At 42.9% G+C, this 23191-nt stretch overlaps 2 protein-coding genes across 3 annotated transcripts in view; one reads left to right on the top strand and one right to left on the bottom strand.

Moving 5' to 3' along the window:
* Positions 1-23191, top strand: part of LOC100118577 (dopamine D2-like receptor) — a 169325-nt gene that overhangs the window by 69891 nt on the left and 76243 nt on the right. The window lies entirely within an intron of this gene.
* LOC100678093 lies at positions 3460-4360 on the bottom strand. Its single transcript, XM_003425778.3, has 3 exons — positions 4235-4360; positions 3916-4074; positions 3460-3808 (listed from the first exon to the last, which is right to left on the bottom strand). The coding sequence occupies exons 2-3, from the start codon at positions 4060-4062 to the stop codon at positions 3599-3601; spliced, it is 357 nt and encodes a 118-aa protein (XP_003425826.1). The 5' UTR covers positions 4063-4074; positions 4235-4360; the 3' UTR covers positions 3460-3598.

The raw sequence follows: 23191 nt of genomic DNA, 5'->3' as shown, positions 1-23191 counted from the left end.
ATTGAATAAGTTGTACCGACTTCACCAAAATTTTGAGTCTTTTCAATTTCCCAAATAGGTGTTAATTATTTTACCTTCCCTTGTATTATCTACTTTGAAGTGTGATTTTGTCTACAACTAAACCTACCCTTAGCCAAAAACAAAATTTTGTTCCCATCTTTTATCACGTTCAACGTCCTAGAAACTTCAAATCCTTAAATTGAAACTTAAGACGCGCGAGCAACAAAAAGTCGCTATTCAAAGTGTGATCGCGCATCTCATTACAGTATTAACATAATTTTCAAATAACAAGCTTTCCTCCACCTTTTTCCCGTAACGCACTCTGTTGCGTACGGTATAGACGCTGAAATATTAAAAATTAAACGCCGAAATTCCGTGGCACATCGCGTCTCGATTATAGTTGCCGCATAACAATAAACTCGATGCTCCGCGGACTGAACGAGCAACGCAGCGCAGCGGCGGCGGCGGTGGCAGCACCTTATACTCTCGCGCAAATTGAAAAACGAGGCCAGCTGTTGCTCTCTCGCTCTCTCTCTCTCTCTCACTCTCTCTCTCTCTCTCTATCTCTCTCTCTCTCTCTCTCTCTCTCTCTCTCTCTCTCTCTCTCTCTCTCTCTCTCTCTCTCTCGTCGCCAGAGCCAACAATACAACAACGCGTGTGCGGCCGGCAAGGAACGACGCAGCTGTTTACCGGCACGGCTCGATTACTTATTCACTCGGGCTCCGCGCATCAGCTCGGCTGCGCTTATATGAGCTTACTCACTTACGTGCTTGCTTTACGGACGCTAATTACTTAGACGTATGTGTGCCGGAAGGGGTTGCGCGCGTGCCCGGACAGATTTCTAATCGTCTTAGGTGTGCGCATATCCTCTCTCCCCCTCTCTCCGTGCCGAGCGCCGGAAAGTTTATGGATGCAAATTGCCATCAGAGCACACCAGATCTTGCCGTACTCGTACTCTTACTACTTATGTAAGAGCTGGCGCGCAGAGACGATCCTTCGTATACTTGTCATCCAACAGGACGCGTTACGCCCCCCGCTTCCCCTTCGTCGAGCTGATGTCTGACTGATGGATGTGCATGTGTACATAATGTGCGTGCATGCATCTCTCTGTCTTCCGATGCCTACTTAGAGAAAGCAACGATGTGCGCGATAGACTGCGAGTACAGCAGAGCGAGAGAGTGCAGAGAATGGATGGAGCTTTTCCGCGCTCTCGCGGCACATATTTCCCAGACGCGCCTCTCGAATGCGAATGAGAGATAAGACGATTTCCCGACTTGGCTCTGCCAAGGCCGCAGACTCAGCGAGATGTCGTTCAAACTGTTGTCATTATTCATTCGCGTGTGTAGCGCGGGCTTTTCGCAGCTTCGTCTTCACGTGTTCCGACGAGCCAGATTTCACCACTGGCCGTTTGTTTGAAATTTTTATCAGACCAGATTGATGCATCCTGATCTAAAACGTTTAATTTGTTGTGAAGAGCTAGATTTATTGCGCCGTAAATCAACAAGAATGTGGAAAACAAAGGATATGCTTTGAAATTACTTAGGTGCGGCTATGCTTTCCAGCGCGTACTCACACAATCCCCTTGATAGCGAGAGAAAAACAGTTAGCGAAAGCAGAAGAAAAGTCAGAATCCAAAAGGTAAAAGTTTTGGGGCGAAAAGTTTCTTTGGAATTTCTTCTAAAAATGGCCCGACCCGAAAGCATTGACAAAAACAATTCGGCTGGCGTAGAGTGGGAAGAAAGAGAGATAAAGTGTATAAAAGAAGTGTGGAGGCTGGTGCAAGAAACGGAAGCTTGAAATAAAGAAAACGCGCCTGATCGTAAATTCGCGTATACGAGGTAAGCGATGAAAAATGCAGGAAAAACGAAGCGAAGATGGAGAGAAAAACAAACGCCCGAAGAGAAAAGAAAAATTGGCACTCGCACGTTGACAAGTGAAAGTTTTTCAAGAAGCAGCCTCCCGCGCCGGCTTTCCCGACCAAGTGCAGCCAGCTAACTTTGAGAAATATATACACACAATGATATCGGAAAACGCCCAGGCACACGTGCACGCAGAGCAAAGAACTGCTTTGAAATATTAAAGTTCTACTGCCGCGCTTCCAGCTGGATCTCAAGCTTTTCTCAAAAGCATAAACAATGCGTGAGTTCCTATTCAATGATAATATTGCAAATTTAAGTATAGAAAATAAGTTTTGAGAAAATTAGATCTTGGTTAAAATTACTGATACACCTAATAAACTAACAAAATTGTCGGCGAACTGGAATTCTTTCCCCGACTCACTTTACTCTGGAAAAACTTTCCAGATCTCACAGTAGACCCGGCGCGCGCGTAATATAACGTGCGTATATACTTTAAGTCTCGCCATCCATATAAGGGTCTCTGGCTTCTGACCTTTCAAATAACTCGCGCGCTCGCGACACCAAGAGTTAGCAGTAAGAGAGTCCAGTTATTCGCGCGCTAACTTTCTTCTTCCGACTTGGTTATTTATTTTGTCCACCGCTTTTTCCTGTGTTTTTAGTTTTGTTTTTCTTCCTCCGACACTTTGGCGTCCTTTTTTTATCATTCGGCCAGATCTCGCTCCCTTGTACGTAGGATCGTCACTGGACCAGCCGTACCGACGCTCAAGAACCATCACAGACTAGCTAGAGAGGGGGAGGGGGGTGGGGAGAGACACGGGAACTTTCCTCTTCAGAAGTTTGCGTCGTACTTTCGAACAATGAGAGCGGTCCTAGGCAATCTCCGGGCTCGTTAATGTATCGTCGTTGTCCTTCCGAAACGACTGGTCTGCCGTTCAGGCGCGCGACGGAGCGAAGTGTGAGTGTGCCGTCGTGGAGACGTTTGTGTGTGCAGGGCAAGGGACATTCCATCAGGAATGGTCTGCCGGAGAATGGAATTCCTTAACCATCTATTTTCGCTGCTTACAAACGTTGATGGTGTGGGGACGAGGAGTGAGGCCGTTCTCACCACAGTGTTGTTTGAACTTTATTCGGTGCGTCTGTGGGTTTCTTTTTCTCTCAAGGTTTATTTCGAGTCTATTGAGTTTCTGAAATAGAACAATAAGCACAGCGTTGAGAGGAATGAACTGATTCATAGTTGCACCGATTACGTGTATTGATTATCCATATTCATGTTGACAAGTTTTTCGTTTCATTATTATGCGTTCAGATTATTGCAAATGGAAATAATAAGGCAATACCTTTGCATAATCTATGAGCTACAGCTCATCGCATGCGCTTATTCCTTAACCTTTGAAGTACAAACAATAAACCAAGTGGACATTGTGAAAATCTGACTCGGACATCAGTTATAGCATGAGCGGCCTAAGCAGCAAGCGCAATAGGGCAGTTTTGAAATGAGTGGGATACATTATACATGCATTCTGCGCGAAGATCATTGTGCGAAAAATAGAAAAGTACTGAAACAACGCCACCTCTCTTCGCTAGTCAGAAAGGCAGAAAGTGCACAGTCTGATGATATGAACAAAGCCAGTACAAAATTAAGTAATACATCGCGGCGAAAATAAAGTAGGTTGCGTTTAAAGAAACTAAATAAAACTTTATTATCACTGTATAAAATTAAAAATATTCATATAAATAACTTATTTTCCCCAGCTAAAGGATCCGCCGATTCCAACTTGTCCTTGAGGTTTGCCACCTGGTTGTTTGCCAGCTCCAGCACTGACGTGAATGCTGCCGTGTTTGTTGCCCCAAACTTTCTGCTGAGTTTCTACGTTCCACTGAGTCTTTCCACCTTCTTTCTTTGCATCGAAAACAATTTTTCCATTGTCTTTGGGAGATCGTGGGAAACGCTGATGAAAATATCAATTTTGTCACATTAATGACATATTTCTTACACTTGGAGCGAGTGCTTGCTCTTTTTTAATAGTAAACTAAATATAACGATAGTGTTACTTACACTAGCATGGGGGTTGAAAGGACCGTGGCCTGGGAACGACGGAAAGTTCGGTTTGTTTGGTTGTGGTTTCGGAATCTTTGGTACGTAGGCATCAACAGCTACCATGACGGCAACAATGAGCAGTAACAAACTGGCTAGGAACTTCATGTTTGTGCTATGCTAAAAAAATGTAATGTCCATAAAATTTTACTCCATGGAAAAAAATTAATTTATGAAAAAAATTACTGAATAGCGATTTAAAAGAACTAATCGTTATTCAAAGCAGAAACTGGATATCTTACTAGACAAAATTAGAGAACTAAATAAATGTGTTGCTTACCTGTTCGTTGATCGGTAGATCTTTAATAATGATTCTACGGTTTTGTTTAAGACACTTTTATACTGCTGCTTTCATGGCATTATTCATGCGTATAAACATGCGATCAGGGGATTCACATAACTTTCGTTTGCTCCAAAGAATTATGAAGGAAAAAACTTTTGAGAACGGGGATTCACTTTATCTCTGTGACACGCAAACGCAGAACAAAAGTTTTTTCTTACTTTCTTACTAGTTTTTTACTTACAATATATATATATATATATATATATATATATATATATATATATATATATATATATATATATATATATATATAGAGAGAGAGAGAGAGAGAGAGAGAGAGAGAGAGAGAGAGAGAGAGAGAGAGAGAGCTAATGATTATAGCTTATGTATGTCGTCGCGATTATTCGATTAAATCATAAAGTATTAAAAAACCCTCACGTGTTTGCCTTAGTACATATTATACACACTTGGTAGACCGATATATCCCGCTAATGCAAATATTTGCCTACTTTTTTTTATAAGCATTGTTCAAACAATCTGAGGAATGATAAGCGCAATATCGCAACACTTGAAAGCACGACTCTGCTAAATGCAATCTGATGATTAGTGTGTACACAAGTTATAATCTATTCGTTCATCATTCGATAACATTATGTCTGACATAGAAATCGTAGTCAAAAAAATTTGAATTGATAGTCAAGGTCAACGAATCGTCACTATACAACATATGAGGTCGAAATGGTAGAATTAAAATAACGAGTACTCAGTCTTACTTTATCATAATTCAAATCATATATGGCTCACGCGCATAGAGAAACGCTACTTGAAGTTTTGTACGTAAAGCACAGTAAGTGTATAGTATACAGCAGCGCAAACTAAATATGCAGCTCGAAAGTGTAGACAATAATTATTAAAATTGGACTCTATAATTATATGCTTTATACTTAATTATATAACAATAACTTCGCATTGAACATTTTTGACACTTTTAAAGTTATATATCGAAGCAGTAGGCGATCGCACCACGGAATAGCATTTCCATTTTTCTCACATCCCTTTATCTTGGGTTATAAATTCTAGAGCTGCGGTTTCCATTTCGCTCGACTATTATTCTTCCCCAGTCACCGACGGACGAAAGCCTCGCGGTTTTCTAAAATCGTCAATTCTCCTACTTACATTTCGATGCATTGCTGTCCAACGCATAAAGATCAGCCGATTAAGTGCAGTAAAGTCGGCGAAAAATATTGCATATTAAGCTTAAAACGTATTGTAGGGCAAAAACGTAAAAGCTTTCGTGAAAAATTCACACAAGAAATAGAGCTATACAGGCTCGATTTGAAGTTCATTCACGTCACAGGTTTTTCTTATAAGCTAGTGTATGTACAAGATTAAATTTTCATGCGTTTTCGGAATCGATGATATCGAAGAAGTGTATTACAATAATTTAATTTTCTATTTAAACTTTCGAGATGGCGCAGAATAATTTTCACACGGCTTGTCACGCTAATCCTCGGTGAATTAGATATTTCCAGTTGTTCCTGAAGCATGTTTTGTACGCGACATTCGTAACACGCACATTGGACTGTCATTTCCGGTGTGCGGTTAACTATATAATTCGCTGTATGCAGTTGGATGATCGAATCTAGAATGACGCATTCGTGCGAAATATCTGATATCGCGTCAGAATTGGAGTCTTGTCTTCCACATTCCCTCATTAGAAAAACTAACGTCATTTGCAAGCATGCGGTTACAAGCTATATATACATATAATATTTCAAGTTTGGCAAAGAAGAGAATGAATATATTTTGAAAACAGAACGATACATTATATTGTAAGTACTTAGTGATTAATTTCAAAACTCAATGTTACAAACTCTGTGTATAAGCCTAACTATTAATAAATATCTCTAGTGGTTATATTTCCCACGCCGTATGATGCGTGAATTATGAAATTACAATTCACATAGCTCGTTACACTCAGCAACAATGAAACTGGCTTAGTCGACTATTTCGCCGCAACATACGTCTATAACAAAGTTCCGTTCATGTGAGAAGTAATCCCCTCAATTTGACTGACTTTATAACTCAAATGTTTAATCGTAATAAGTTTACTAAAACTACTATTGCATAATCTGTATACAAAAGTTTTTACTGTTCAAAACCGAATTAAAATGCACATAGCTAAGATGCCGCGTCAAATAGGTAAAAGATAGCAATATTCAAGACGTTCTATAGGCATTTAAGGATTTCCGAATAATTTCTAGATAGTCTCTGTGGATGAAATCTGCTGAAACTCTAACAAATCGCTTCAATCGAGATATTCCATTAATTTAGTTGAAAGACTAGAGTAGATTGATGGAACAGATTAAATAGCTTAGCTTTAGTTAAATCCAATTTTCGAACCACTAGTATTTCTAACGATGCGAAATGTAAAAGGAAAGTTACTTTAGTTTAATCCATTCAACTCATAAATGCAGCGCGTTATGCGATAGTATTTGAATTTGTTTTGTGCGATTATATATTCTTCGAAAAATATATTGATTGGTGCAGTACCAATACGTATTGTCAATCAAATAGTAATTTTGAAATAAAAATATTTTTCAATTTTTGATGACTCAAACACTATCAAATGATATCCGAGCAGCGTGTGCCTGTGTTAGTGTCGAAAATTCTAATAATCTTTCGAATTGGCTACTGCGCTTGAATAGTAAGTATACTGTTACCACCTCTGAAGAAACAGATTACCACGTGCACAAGAGGTGAATCGAGTAAGTTTAATTCGACTCCAATCGTAGAGTTGATGCGTATACACGCGCCGACTGGAACGGGGCGTTTAATTTCCTCGAAAGTAATTACACCACGTAACGGCCACTCGAAGACGCGACGCGATTAATTCGTTGGCCATTCTCTTTCTTCTCATCCTTCGTCTTCTCAGCCCGGCCGAGAACATCCGATAAGCGAGCCTGACTAATTGCCAATGGTTTCTTGCGGCCATTTGTTTAACGCGCTTAGTTGTCATCTGCACGCGCCTAATGACACAGGGATTTTAAGAACCTCATGCGAAGCCTTGCTTCAAATGTATAAATCATTTAATGTACGTTTTCATAATGCAATTGGCATTCGATCAAAAAAAGTTAGAATGGAAGTACTATTTGTCACTTTAACAAATTGCATAATTATATATACTTAAATGTAGCTTGTTAATAAAACTTGGGAAAATGATGCTTGAATCTAAATGAGAGTAATTAGAGATGTGCTTCGGTCATTGATCAGGCCCTCTTTTCGAAAGGATTCCTTGGGCGTGATTAATCGCCGTCATCGTCCAATTACTGCTTTGGAACTGCTGCTCTATGTCCAACAGAAGGGAGGCTCTAAATGATTACGCGATAATGACCAATTGAACATTTGTTACACATTATTGGCATTGCACGTGTGAAATGTCTGATCATTTACATAATCAACTAACTGCAGTCTTTTCTGAAACTATGATTGATAATATGGCCAACCTTGACGCTACACTTCAATTCAACGAGGCAATGGTATATTTCAAGCTCTCGTCTCTCTTCCAACCGACCCAGCTCGCTTCATGCACTCGCGCGCGGTATACGTTACACGACTTGGGAGTAGTCCAAGCAGTAAAAGAAATTCTGCTTCGCACTCGCATTTAGCGGCTCAATCGTGTTTGAGGATCTCGATTTTTATCTCCGTGAATAAAGTCCGCAAAAAGAAGGTGAAAAAAAGATGCAGAAAATAGCCTGCCGGCTATATATTAGGTCGACGAGAGAGAAAGAGAGAACTCGGAAAAATTGAGCGAGCGATAAAAGTAATGGCGATCATTCTCGTTGCTTGTGCACCGTTGAACACGAAGACGTAGTCAAATGAGAAGCTTATTAGAATGAAGAGCGTGAACTTTTAATAGTTACTGTAATAATTTTTCCATCATCTCAGTACATTTCATCAAAATCGCGCAACGAAAATTCGGATCCGAAGGCACGACCGCGTTTAATCACGAACAAAACAACCGATCGCTTCGCTTTTTGAGAGCTATCGTCACGAACGGCGCTGCTATATACCGAGTATAAAAGATCCATTAGATGCTCAGCATGAGGAAAGATGATATCAGTACAGAACGTGTCTCTGCTCGCTCTCTCTCACTAAAGTCCAGTCGGCAGGAGATCATAGGCTGTAATTGCACAATGCTATGCAAGTTATGTTTGCGGGAGCATTGTTCTGCCGGCCTCTCGGCGGGGATAAGCTTCTCCCCCCCCCCTCCTCCTCCCTCTCTCACTCCATCTGCCTAGCCTCTCATCGACTCCCTCCTCCCATAGAGCTCTCTCTCTCTCTCTCTCTCTCTCTCTCTCTCTCTCTCTCTCTCTCTCTCGCCTTATACATTCAGCAGGCTAGTCTCGCTCTAGCTCCGATGTATATCCGTCTTGTAGAAGCTTGCGCTCCCCTACAATAGCTGTATCTATCATCAGCCGAGCGCTACTGAATAAGAGCTCTTGCACGCGCGCGAACAGCAGCGAATTGCGTCGTTTATAGCCCTGGGAATCGTCTAATACCGCGAAAAAGCAACCGAGATCAAATGTTTTTTTTTACTCATACAGGCGACAATTATTCGAACGCTATTCATTATCAAACCGAGAGAATTAATCTGCACAAACTATCTCAGCAACACTCTCCGCAGTTCCACGTAAAAAATTCACTCGCGATTACCGTTTAGAGTCATCGATCGCGATCCCCTCGACTCACGCGCACTCGGTCGCTCGTGCGCGCGGAAAAACGTCGGCAAACACAACGGGACAAAAGCTTCAATAATGCATGCACACGAGTATCATTACCTTCTCTCCAAATCGATACGATTATACGTTTCCTCGAGCGGCGAGTATCGATGAATCCAAGCGAGACTAAGCTGCGAGGGAATCAAGAGTGCGCAGAGAGAGAGAGAGAGAGAGAGAGAGAGAGAGAGAGAGAGAGAGAGAGAAAGTGACAGGGGGGCGGGATAGAGCATCCATATACCGTTGGCAATACGCTCCAGTGCAATATATAGCTCGCGATCATCGGGCTCTGCGGCCTAGGCGATGCACCAATGCTGCACGAGCCATTAGACGATTCCAAGCCGAAGTGTGCTGAATTGCCTGGCTGGCGTAAAATGCCGGCTGCCGCTGCTGGTCCTCCTCGCGCATGCTGTACATAGAATTGCCGATCAGCGCGCGCGAACGGAAAGAGACAGCACGCGAGATAGAGCCTGTATAGGGATTATACCGGTGAATATGCACGGCAAGACGACGCGCGGCGCATAGAAGCGCGAGGCGATCGATGTGAAAGTGAACACTTGGCGCGAATGTGGATAATGAGGCGAGGGATGAATTTCGGAATTATAGCAAGGTAGTTTATAAGTTTTTATAGAAGGCTACGTGTTCACTTGAATATACTTATCAGTTTATGAAATATCAAGTTAAATCCGCAAATACAAAATGACCTAAGTATATATTCCATAGAGTTTACGGTTGACGACAGCAATATACACATCAGAGAAGAGAACAATAGTGAAACATGCAAATACACGGCTGCTGTTTTCGCGGAAAGCTTCGTCAGTTTAGCAACGCGCATAAAAAACTCGAATCAATCGTCCGCTTTTCACAGAATTGCGCCGAACGCTGCGGTATATATAGCAATGCGCGATCGCGACCTCCGACGCATCAATATATCGCCGGCTAGATTTAAAAGAAAACCGCGTCCACTAACTGCACTCTGCAACATCGAGAAGAGGAGTTAAAAGTCAACCTCGCCAATAACGCTTCGGTATAAACCGTGCCCGCGTACACTTTTTTAAACTGCAGTTGTAGCCGAACGTTTTTCGTGTATGTTTAATTTTACCATTCACGTGATACGAGGTAGCGGGCTCAAAGTAACATTTTAAAACGCTGGCGCAGCTAATTACAAAGTAACTCGCAGTGAGTAACTTTGAAATATTCACAATAATTCCCGCGCGAACGCGGAAAATGAGATCTATTACACACACGGTGTATAGCCATAGCAGCTCTCTCTCTCTCTCTCTCTCTCTCTCTCTCTCTCTCTCTCTCTCTCTCTCTCTCTCTCTCTACCTCAGCGAACTCGGGGAAAATCATGATGAAATTCAAAACGAATTAGCGAAGCCGCGAACGTGGCCGAGCGAATGCTTTGGGAATTACAAAACAGAATAACGCATCCGAGCGTGCATGCATGTATATCAAGGCCGGTGATGCGCTGCTACCGCCATCGTCGCCGCTACTGCCCGAAATTTAAGGCTACTTTCAGGCGAAAACAAATTAACCGTGCAGCCGAGACTGTAATTCTGCTAATGACGAAAGTTGTATATGTGTGTGTGTGTTGTATAAACGTCGTGTGACAGATGTGTCTAAACTTCTCTCTCTCTCTCTCTCTCTCTCTCTCTCTCTCTCTCTCTCTCTCTTCCCCCACCCTTGTTATGCTCTCTTGTCTCATCCTCACCGCAAGCGTCTCGCCCTTTACGGTCAGCCAAATGCTTTCGCCCTCGTTTCTCGTGCTGTGTGTGTGTTCCTGCTCGCTCTCGCGAACGTATATAAGCTACACAGAGAGTGAGAAGCTCGTACCTTTTCATTTCACGCGAGGACCTCGGGGCATAAAATTTTAGCCCCGCTCATTACTCCCTGAGTACGTGTGTACATTTCGGCCACCTCGCGCCCGCTGACTCGTAAAAGCACGCTATAGGACACGGCGTGGGGCGCGATCCATTAATTAAACCTTATATATGACTTACGAGATGAGCCGCAAAGGGAGAACGCGCGAGTTTTCCTTGTGACTTCCGTCGCCCGAAATCGCGCGATGCAATCGCCACGTGGAGTTGTGTTTTCGGGCGTTGGAGAATTACCGAATTTCAAGCCCGAAGTACGTATTATGATTCGACCTTATCATAAAATGACCGCGTTTCAGGTATAATATCGAAGGATTTTTTTTTAATTAACAACGTAAATATATGTCGATTGTATATATTGCATTATACATTGATTGATCGGCCCGTGCGCAGCGCTTCGTTGTGTATCCCGCAGGAAATTAAAAACATCTCTTTTATTAGATCCGCTGTAATTTCAGCGCTGTATTAATTGAAGCACCCGTGATAACGGAAATTAAACTTCCTTCTGCAGTGCGTGTCGATAGTGTACTCTGTTTTAAGAAAACTCCAACAAGCCTTTTCGCCCGATCCCAATCCCGTCGTCTCGAGATCGCGGCGAATCCTCGTCGAATAAGCCCGAATCTATGCAATAAAATTAAGCTTCATTGCGAAGGATCAACATCAGCAGCAACGACGCGTCGAAGAATAAGTGGCTTCCCAGTCCTGCTGATCCCGTTTACAAATATTGCGCGCGCTGCATCGCACCGAGAGGCAGATAAGCGTTTACGGGCTCGAGGGTGCGCAGCGCAGTTAGCCCGCCCTACAGGCCGCTTTATACGAGCGTCCGCGCGACAGTTTGTCAACGCTGTGCCGCCCATTTATTACTGTGTAACGAACCACTTGCTAACCGGTTAGATGCCGGTAAACGAGCTATACCCACGCGTATACATGTATATCATACGTGGGGGCGTATACGTATGTATTCCGAGCGGCACTGACGACTTCTTTTGCTGCGCGAGGGATCGACGTCGGCGTAATGTGTGCGGGGCTGCGGCCGCGGCGCGCGCATAGACGAGAGGCTCAGCTCGAAATTCCCGCCTAACGATCACGCGCGGCTCTATGTCTCGAATTGCGAGCGGAGCCCGCGCGAGAGAACGAGATAGAGGCCGTTGCGTGGGCAGCACAGCGAATCAAGTCGCGTGTAACGAACGCGCGTTAGGATTAATGCCGCTACCGGGCATTTCGACGCCCAAGAGAGGATCGAAGAATGTGTTACACAGGAGGTATTTCGATTCGGTCATAATCGACGTCCGATACGCCGCTTTTATTTTTATCGCGCTCGAGAGTGCGTAGACGTGTTTTCTTTTTCCAGTGGTACGTTGTTGTATGTTTCAGCTAGATATAAAAGAGGGATCTAGAATAATTTTGAGTGCAAAATATTATTTTTAACAATTTCAAAACGACAGTGATTCATAACTTTAGAAGTCATCCTTCCTCATAAGTGAACGCGAACACAACAGGCAGTAGGCCGAACAAGTCAGTTTTGGCACGCGTGACACAGCGCTAAATCTGGATCGAAATGCAAAACTGTTGTTCGTGGCCATCTTGGACTATACGACCATGACTCGTCATGCTTGCATACCGCTATAGCGTGGGCGGGTCTTTTTTCTCCGAGTAGAAAGTTTCGGTGGCAGTTTCGCAGGATGAAATTTTTTTCTTGCCTTGATACATTGCACTGTCTGCATACACACGCTCGGACAGCTCCGTAGTCAGCAATAATGAAAGATTCAAATCAGCGAATGAAAGAGTGCAACGTGACAACAGGACACGAGAGAATCGCGCCCTTGTTTATTCGTTTTCTCAGCGGATTTTACTTGTGTCGGACGACATTACCTGCAGAAACGAGATCTCGGAAGTGTTACACGCTTTTTTGACGCTTTTTTAATGCTGTTGTCATACAAGTAGAATCATTTATTCAAAACTATGGACGAAAATTTAACGTATATGTGCATGCTTAAAAGTTTTAATTCGCATAGAATATCAGATTCACCTATCCACGGTTTACCGAATATACCGTTGGATCATGTTTGACCAAATGTTGTTAATACATAACTGCTTGTCCTCATACCCGAATACGGAAGTGCTCATGCAAATTCAGCTGCATTTTGAATGCAGGGCAGATGGACCTATATAAACGAAAATTCGTTCAGTTACACCGATGCTCCCGCAGAGTGAACATGCTGCAAGCCTCTCCCATCTGTTCTCCGTAGCGGAAGCTGCTCTCACGCTCCCCCTCTTTCTCTTTCGATTAAGAGATATGCCCAACCACTGTACGCTTGCTAAACTGGGTTCAAAAATCGAACAATTCCATTGCATTACGCTGCTGTTTGTGTATCAGTTACGTGATCGCGTCTGTGACACACGAAAACTAGCTGTAGGGCCTACCTAAAAGTTCCGATCGTTCCATCTTGAAGGAGTTTTATTTGTCGTCTGATTTGTCAGCTAAAAATGGGTGCATTCGTAACACAAAAACAAAGCAGTTTCGGACTGATTTACGAGCCCCTTCGTCATTGCATAAACTCTCTAAACAGCCGCTCACGCTATAACTGCACGCGAAGCTTGTCTAAAGTCGCTAGTATATTCAAATCGCAAATGAAACATGACTAATGCTCGTCAATGATTCGGCAGCACAACACTGTCAGGTCAGACAGTTTTGTTTACTCAAGAGGACCTAAAGAAGTTAGGAAACGTTCCATTCACGGTCAAGTACTGTCTAAACTCTTCTGTAGACTCTGAAAGAAACACGTGCAAACAGGATTTGGTAGATGAAATGAACCTGTTGAAAATGTAACAGACTATTAAAATGATGAGTTTTACATAATATTACCCTTCCCTTTTTTTCAGAAAAGTTAACACAGCGTACTCGGCAATAAAAAATGTTTGCTAAATCTCATACACTCAAAGTTTCGAATGTCACCATCTAAATTCTTAACTACCTCAAAACAACCTGAAATACTATTTTACTACTAACATGCTGTACACGATTGTAAAAGATATCATAAAAACTTGTTTTATGATGCTTTTTACAACCACTAAAAGTTCTAAAAGTTCTAACTCGTTCCAAAAATAATGAATTAATTCTGAGTGCACACGAGTAGTTTCCATGGCTCGTTATGATAATTATGATCGTCGAAGAAGAAATTATCTGCTTTGATAAGCATTCGTTTTGGTTCAACGTTTAAAACGAGCATTTGACGTAGCTTTTTGAGTTAATTTTACCGAAATCGTTTAAGAATTAATTAGATCATCCAAGTTCTAAAGTTGATTGTTCTAAAAATGAGAATTGAAATTCTTCCATAAACTTTTCGTCAAATTTTTCCGGGACAAACCGACTTCTGCGACGGTGTGTATAGTCCGTAACAGAATATATTCGAGAAAACTAAAAAAGAAAAAACTCGTACACCATAGCAATGCAAATACTTTTTTCATTATCATCAATTCCATTTTATAGACACATCTCTTTTAATGTCATCCCTGAAACATTGCTTTCGTAATTCAACGTATACCTATAATCAAAGCTACATTTAATTTAAAAACAAAATCCAAAACGCATTAGAATGTTACGTATAGTTCGCAACGAAAAGAAAGGAGAGAGAAAGTTCTAAGTACCGTAAAGTGAAGGAAGCTTTCCGCGTTGAAGTTTGGGAGCGAAGAAAAACTTTTGACACATCTAAAACTTGAGGAAAGAAGAACGACCCTCTCGACCCCGAAAAACTCGACCACTTAATCGCGCGGCTGCTCAACTAATTACACAGCCGGCAATAAATACAGGCCATCGGACCATCGCGGGCGCGCGCAAAAAAAAAATAAGGGAAAAGCAAATAATAAAACCGGCAGCGTCACGCGCGCTTGCGGGAGTATAGAACACACAAGAAGCGTCGGCAGGCCGGTCTCTCCCTCTCCGGTTTTTCTCTTGCGCTCTCGGGGACGCTGTCAGCACCAAGCAGCAAGCGGAGCGCTATAAATTAAGGCGGTCCAACGCCCACGCCCGCAGAATCGTTCGCGCTCGAGTCATCGAAATTCGCAACTACGAAAGTTTTTTTAAAAAGTTTTCGCGGCTGCCGACAAAGGCGAATCCGAATGGAAATCCGAGGATAAATAAAGATGAATGAGAGCTGGCTGCCTTTACAGGGCCGGCGAAAAAAAGGGCGAGATCCAATATAACCGCGCTGAAAGAAAGCGGCGGCGTTTCTCCGGGGATTCGCTCGATTATGCAGGCCTATCGAAGATGAACTCTCGCGCTTCCTCGGAGTTTCGAAAGTGTGCGCCGCCTACCGCGAGGATCAGAGAGAGAGAGAGAGAGAGAGAGAGAGAGAGAAAGCGCGCGTATGCAAATTTTCGGGCACGTAATGCGATCTTGTGGCGGCGGCCGACTTTTGCTTTTGTTTTACCAGCAGCTGCAGGAATAGGCGGGGTATTAATGGCTTTAAGCTGGATATTATATATTTAGTGTGTCTTCGCGCGCGGCGCCGCGGGAGAGAGCAGGTATTCTGGAGCCGGCGTTGAAATTCATTCGTCGTGAATTATCCAGCCCGATGATTCGAGTAAACACGTATAACGTAATTAGGGTTTAAGCGGGCTAAATAAATTTTGCGCTCCGCGATCTGCCATCAGTTATTACTGCATATTTCAGAAGATTGCGATGTTGCGGCGCGGTCTCTGCGACGAGAGGCCTGAAATATCCACTGCTGTTTCATGCAGGACGAGGTACGTGTACGTAATATATAATCGTTTTTAAAATAGATCCGATTATATTTCGAGAGAGCGTAAAACGATTATTTTTTTACTCGACGATCAGAGCTCTTCTGTGTAAAACGGTCGAGTTTCGAATCAAACTATTTTGCGCGATCGAGCGGGCGTCGGTGATAATCTCTATACGTGTGAAATCTCCTGTCCAAGCGATGCATGCCAATTTCTCGATAAAGCGATATCGAAGAATATTAGTTTGTTTTCGTGAATATACCGTTACACAGCAATAATAATTACCCAAGGAGTTATATACTCTCGCAATCGAGGAGTGACTGTTGTAAACGCTATACGCGTTTGCCTCGCAAAACGATTCGCCTCATGCATTCCACTCAGAACTTCGATTATTAATTATCGCGCATTCAAATTGCCTAGTTAAAATTCATAAACAGCGCGCATATTTTGTGTGCTGCGCGCGCATCGATTTATCGTAAAATTTTAATATCGCGCGCGCACGCTTCGATATAATCGGCCGACTGAATCGAATAAAAGAGCCCATCAGCTCCGGGCCTCTTTTTCCTCCTCCGCGAGCGCGCGTCGCACTACGTACAGTATATAAACCACCGGTCGGCGCGATGATTATCGAGTTCTTAGAAAATTCCTCATTAAATTCAATCCCGTGATAAATAGAAGTGATCGGTCGCCGAATAGAATCGAACGGGGGGCCGGCGCGCGCGTAACGCAATAACACCGGCGCAAAGTGAGAGTGTACAGCGCAGAGAGGCACAGGCCGGGTTCTTAGTTAATTCTATGCAAATCCAATTCCGAGGTGTGAATCAGTCGCATCCGCGCGCGAGAGCCGTACACGCGGCTGCAAAATTCTATCCGGTCTGCACAGCGCGCTCGTGAATTGACTTCGTCGATAAGTTCGAATTTCGCGCTGTTCGTTACCGTGCTCTATACTTATATATATATATATATATATATATATATATATATATATATATATATATATATATATATATATATATATCTTTCCCTCTTTCCTCCAATCCGTATCAAAGATACTCTCTTCTTCGGCGGCTACCGGATTAAGTTCGAATGAAACGCTTCCTACCGAGAAGGCGAGCGAGTGTCTGCGATTTAATTAATTAACTTGGCTCCGAAAAACTCTCCCCCATTCTCGGACTATTGATGCGATGATTAACTGGAAAATGCTCCAATTGAATGAGAGCCTGCTGGATACAAAGTTAAGCTACTTTCATCGGGATGTGTTTTATATACCTACTCGAGAACGATACAGCGGTTGTTTGTTTTTTAATCTAACTAGCAACTTTAGACACACTTCTCGCGTTCTAGTTATCATCTTTTACTCTATTGGTTTTTGAGGTTAGGAGCTCATGCATGTACGAAAACAAATTCAAAATACAAATTTAAATTTAAAATCGATTATCAAACGTGCCCTTTTTTCGATTGACAAGTCAGGTGACGCATAAGATCAAGTCGGATAAGATGAAGAAAGCGAAACTTTTAGGTGGGATCATGCCATTTTAAGGTTATGTACCGTGAAGCTGCTGTTTGTTTTTACTTGATTCGATTATTTGAAACAGAACTAATTACCTTATTATTTATTATAACTTTATAACGGAATTGTTGTTGGCAAGCCTGATATAACTTGAAAACGTATTGCGAATGAAAAATCATTCAATCTAAATGCACACGATCAATTGGCGAGGAAAGGGGATCCTCAATTTTGTTCTCCGGTTTCTTCAATTATATAACGGATAGAATGCTTTGCCAATTTGCATTCTCTAAATAATCATTCGAATTCGACCGCGGCTGTGCTGGCTTTATATACCAAGCCCTACGTCATCGTTATCAGCTTTTATAAATTTTTTTATTTTTGCGCGTACATATAGTTTCAAACCACGAAAAGCTCGATACTCGTTATCTTGAACGCGCGCTTCCCTGCAGCAGTTGTATAACGCCGGTCAACATCGAAGTCAAAACGAACAGTCACGTTTGGACGTCGATGGAAAGGTGCGCGCGGCACACTGTCCTAGCTCTCCGCAATAAAATTTTCATTCCCCCGCCGGTATGTGTATATATAAATCCGCTCTGCGCGAGGCCAGATACCGTGGCCTCAATCAATATTTGCGCTAATCTTTGCCGAACCAGTGGCGCTGCAGCCGGGCCAACAAATCAAGCCTCGTGTATGTGTACAGCGCAGAGACGACACCGAGAGAGCGTTAGTTGGGACAGTTGTCCGCGGAAAAAAATCATGCTCGTGTGAAAAGAGTCCGAAGCGGGAAAAATAGGCAGCTCGAGAGATTTGGCAGTTTCGCGCGCGCGCGGTTTACGCTCGAACACACCACACACAGAGCGGCGGTGTGTAGAGCGGTTACGAGATAATCGTCACACACGAGCCAGGTGCAGCAGCGGCTCCGTTAGAAAATTGAAATTGATTTCGCGTGATTGGATCAATGCTCTATACACGTATACGCGAATGCGTCCGGCGAGTTTATTGGCAGGGATAACGCGCGCGCGATAACCGCGAAATCCGGCTCTCCCGCGCGCGAGCGCGTGAGTCGAGATATACAACCTCTAATAACTGACGCTTTTTCAGCGCCGAATGAATTACGCGAAGCTAGCCACCTCGCAATTACCTCACACGCGCGCCTGCAGTGTTCAATTATTCCGATTTGGCCGATCGCTCGAGCCGAGAGAGGCTCGTTATTATTATAATGTGCTCGTAGAGGGGAAAATGAGAGAGAGAGAGAGAGAGAGAGAGAGAGAGAGAGAGAGAGCTGCTGAACGCGTGTATTGAGTTGAACAAGGTTATACCTTGCGGCTGGGGTGCCGGGCTAATGGACGACTTTGCGTCAAAGAAACTCCGCTTTTTTGGACTCACTGCAGCGCGCGTCGTCGTGGCTTTCGAATCGCTGCAATGAATCGAGCAGGACTGGAATATAGAGAGCGCAGTAGCTTCTATTCTTCTTTTGTTCTTCCATCGTCGTTTCCTCGGACAATTATAGCGGGTTTATGTATATATCTATAAAGTAAGCTGCAATTACGCTCTTCATTTTCATTGTTCGGTCATGAATGGAAGGAAAAAGAACGAATGAATCCAATTTGGAAGACTAATTGATGATTGCATCTCCGGGCTTCACTTAGCGTGGCTTCTTATTTTCCATCTCGTATTTTCTTCTCGCTTTATCAAGATTAGAACAAAGAGAGAAAAAACCGCCTAGAAAGAGAGATAGAGAGAGGAAGCTACTCAGAACGGAGAGAGGAATTCTGATTGGTTGTATGAATAAGCGAATCCATTGTATTCCGCGGAGAATGAAATAATCGTATGAGATAATAAAGTGAGTATACTAGTGCGAAAGCGGGGTGTTTTCTCGCGAGAAATCGAATTCAAGTGTGTTTGTTTTATATGCGACGTAACTCTATTTATATCATGGGATTGAACGGTTTATTAAAACAATAACGCTGTGTGACGGCTGTATTTAAAGATTGATGGGATAATCGGAAAAAGAATCGTGCATAAGATCTTACTGTCTGCCGAATGTTGTATGCGCGCGTGTAAGTAGAACAAGCTGGATATAGCCAGACTTGAGACCGTGACAGGCAAAAGTGGACATTCGTAAATAAGAAACGACTGGCCGTTATGAAGCGATGCTTACGCTGCTGTCGTTCATGATGCTGGATATGTAGTCGATTGCTCTTTCTTTTTTATCGATTTACGTTCGCGACTGTAAAAAACTCATCCAACTGCGACATTAAATCTAATCGGGCTCAAATAAAACGGCAAAACAACTACGACAGTCGATCGAGTTCCCCAAAAGTCAGTTTATTCGACCGGCTCTTTAAAGTTGGAGCTCTCGATACACACGGCTGTAACAACATCGCTACAAAAACTCACGCAAAAAGCGCCAAGCAAATTAGCTGCAGGGCTTTCCCTCTCTTTGCTTAACGCAATGTCACTGTACACTGTAGACAGCCCAATAATTCAGTGTTTCTCGATCAGAGATTCCGAAGCGCGCAAAAAAGAAGAGAGTAAAGGATCGCTGGCTCTCGAGGCATAAAGAGGGGGGGGCAGGATTGTACTCATCGCGTGCATGGCCAGCCGGCAGAGAAGTCCAACATGCGAGCCGCATTAAGCTAATTGTGATTAACCGCTCGACGCGAACACGTATATAGACACAGCGTGCGTTAAAGTGCGCCAAACTACACGCGGTATACACACACTACTACTGCATAAACGCGGCAGGCTTTCGCGCTGTTCTCTGGTCAACGTAGGCGTATTGCTTGCTCTACGCAAGTAGAGAGCCAGGGAATATATTACGGGTATAATCGGGCCTGAGAATTAATAAGACATACCTATATCTATATCCGTCTATGCATTATTTTATTTTATGCAAACGGCTCTCAAGGTGGCTTCCAACAGTCTATTCTCTTTAAATAAATAATAGGAGGAAGCAAAATGTATGCTTTATCATACTGCAGAGGGAAACCAAATTTTGTTTTTGTTTTTGGACGTTGGAAACTACATCCATCATGATTTTTATATGCAGCTCTAAAGTTTCTGTTCCCAGCTTTTAAAATATGATCCGCATTTTGCGTATTCCGTTTCGCAGCAATAAAGTTTGCCAAACAAAGGTACGTCACGGAACTTTTTCAAATTCGAATTTTTCAACCCCATATATAAAAGTATTAACGGGCAACATTTTCATGTATCGATTATACAATTATTACAAAGATATGTATAATTTTACATAAATTTAAAAATATTGTAATTTTAAAATTACTCACGTTCATCTGGAAACTGTATCTGCTCCAAGCATTTCTACAGCTGTAAAAGTGTTCTTCGATCCCCAGAACTAAAGGGAAGCTGCGGCAGAGCTGAAAAAAAAGAAAATAATAGATTTTATATACCACAACTATAATGCTTTTTAAAACCCATTCAAGATAAATAAAATATATCATTGAATTTATTTTATTTTTTTCGTCATTTATAAGACCAGTAAAAGCTAACCCATAACCTCAAAATTATTTAAGATCATAAAAAATAGCGAAACGGATCTTTTTACCCCCGTGTTGCAATTAATAGCAGCATTGTCTTGTTCAACCGGTCTTATTCTTCGGACCGAATGAATGCAGAACTAAGTTGAGGAAAACTTTGCTCGCGCCCACGTCACTCGGCGTCCACGCCGATTTGCGTTTCCTCTGCAAACATTGAAAACGTATATATACAGGGCAAGTCGTTCGCGCAGCTTTGAATTATGTGTTGCGAAGTTATACTCGGGCGCCGCGCCCTTCCCGACTATATTCTCGCGCCTTTTTATTAGCCTCGCTGCTCTCGCTCGCTAAGCTCTTTCACGCGTTGCGATTCAAGAAACCAAGTTCTCGCTCTGCTGTATGCAGCCGTGAGGAAATAATGTTGCTGGAGATTTTACGCTCGAAACAATAGTCGCGCTGATTATTTGCACAGTGCTATAAATTTGTAAGAATGCATTGTCGGAGAATATTGTGAAGTTTGTCGACCAAAAATACGTTTTGAAACTTTTCAAGTATTGACTATTTTGGAAAAAATTTGAAGAGCACTTTCATATAGATGTAGCTGGGTATCGAGAGCGGAGGATCTCGCTTTATAATTGCTTTTCTCAAAACTTGGAAATCGACTTTCTCGCGCAGAATCCTTTTTACGGCTCTGTGTCTGAACAGCGGCAGATTTATCGGATAAACTTGTTGTTAGCAATAACTTTGTTATCTTACGGGGGTAAACGTGTTTCAGGCGAGTATCCTCCGAATATAGTATAAGAAATTAATTGCGCTTAAGCTCGCCGAGTTTACCGAGAAAGCGCACAACTTGTCCTACTGCGTCGTAATATTTGACTTATACGCGTCGGGGAAGATTTGATACATTGCCGAAGCTGAGTAAATTGTGAAACACGATGTATCAGAGTCCAAAACCATCAGCGGGAAACTTTTCTTATATATAATACTTGCGAGACATGAAGAGAATCAGGAAGGCTGATCCGGGCGAGATAGTGATGGCTGCGGCAATGAACGGCAAACATATATCTTCTTGCGATACTTTTTTAGCCGCTTCTAAAAAGAGCAACGCGAGTCAAACGCCAGTGGAAACGCTGCGAAGGGGACCGCAGACACACATATCATAGCCGGCTTCTCAGCAATTTGCGATATTTCTATCCCCATCATCATAATCGTCCATCGGGCGCTTATTCTCTTCATTTCTCGTTATCTTGGAGCCTCGCCTCGAGTCTCTCTCTCTCTCTCTCTCTCTCTCTCTCTCTCTCTCTCTCTCTCTCTCTCTCTCTCTGTCTCCCCGATATCCCGTCGCGGGCGAAGCCTGTGCTGCAACGGCGCATCGCGTCCCTAACTCCTCTTCAGTCTATAGCAGGCAGGCAGTCGAGATCTGTTCTCCTTGGCCTCGTGAGCCGTTCTTCGATTTCATCCGCAAGGAAGCACGCGCGTATCGATTGCTCCGACTTAATGAATCAACTTAATAGGGTTCTGTGTATGTGTAAGAGTGTATTATCTGGCTCGGTCGGAGATGTAATCGAGTAGGGCTGTCGCTCTCTTGTTTCGAGTCTTTTATCCACGTTTGCTTTGGCTTCTCCGCCTTGCTGCTGCTTTCCGGTCCGATTCTGCAGCCTGTAATTGATTGGCCTTTGGCTTCTGCTTGGTCAAGACGTGAATAATGTATGTGGCCAGGAAGTTGGATGAAATGGATCGGTTAAACAAGAGCGGTTCGTGTGCACTCGAGTGAATGTCGAGAGTTTAGGAAGAAGAAAGCGGGAGATTAAATTCCCTCGATAACAGCTGTTAAGTATAAGAAGTGATTTTGGATATGGTGAAAATACTTTAAATAACTTTATACGCGGTGTAAAGAATTTCAAGAGAAGCGTAACTCTTACGTGCCTATATCCGATTCACACAATCCGTGCCGTCCGTCTTTGATTCCGCGATTCGCGATTACAGCTTGTGGTCAGCCGGGCGCACACGCGCATCGCATGCCGCCACAAACCACACTCGGTTCAATTTGCGCCTCCCACTCCCGCGGCCTGTAACCCACGCCGATCCGCGGGTTTGCCACGTGGCCTTGACGCGCACGAGAGGAGATTTCAGAAGAATATTCAATTTAGCAAAATCGTCCAGGGGGGCGATAACGACATTTTACGAGTGGTAGAGATGTCGTTGAAATTTTTTTTGCTTAAACGTGTGGACCACGACGCATCAAAACATAGTAGTTTAACCTCTAGTTTTCTTCTTCACCCGCAAAAAATTCTAGGATTACATCTCTTGAAATCAAGACCATGTTTATCAGATTAAAATTTGACGTATCAGACAATAAGATTTAAATTTGCGTAAACGCTTTCCGTTAGTTCCGATGACGTAATGCTACTTTGTATGAAGATTTAATTTCAATGTCAGTCGAGTTTTTCGCAAATTCTTTCATCAAAATTTACGATACAAAGTGCGCACGCGCCAAGAATGTCACCAATATAAGAGATTTATATCGAAACATATTATAAGCGTAATTTAAT

Source organism: Nasonia vitripennis, chromosome 1 (assembly GCF_009193385.2).
Source record: "Nasonia vitripennis strain AsymCx chromosome 1, Nvit_psr_1.1, whole genome shotgun sequence".
Lineage (NCBI taxonomy): Eukaryota > Metazoa > Arthropoda > Insecta > Hymenoptera > Pteromalidae > Nasonia > Nasonia vitripennis.
Note: the sequence above shows the minus strand (reverse complement) of the source record. Positions and strands in the feature narration are given on the sequence as shown.

Bases quoted from the DNA above. Each gene is read 5' to 3' on its own strand.
- LOC100678093 (XM_003425778.3), bottom strand. From the start codon at position 4,062: ATGAAGTTCCTAGCCAGTTTGTTACTGCTCATTGTTGCCGTCATGGTA. The intron at 3,809-3,915 runs GTAAGTAACACT...TATTTTCATCAG, and splicing joins CTTTCAACCCCCATGCTAGT to CGTTTCCCACGATCTCCCAA.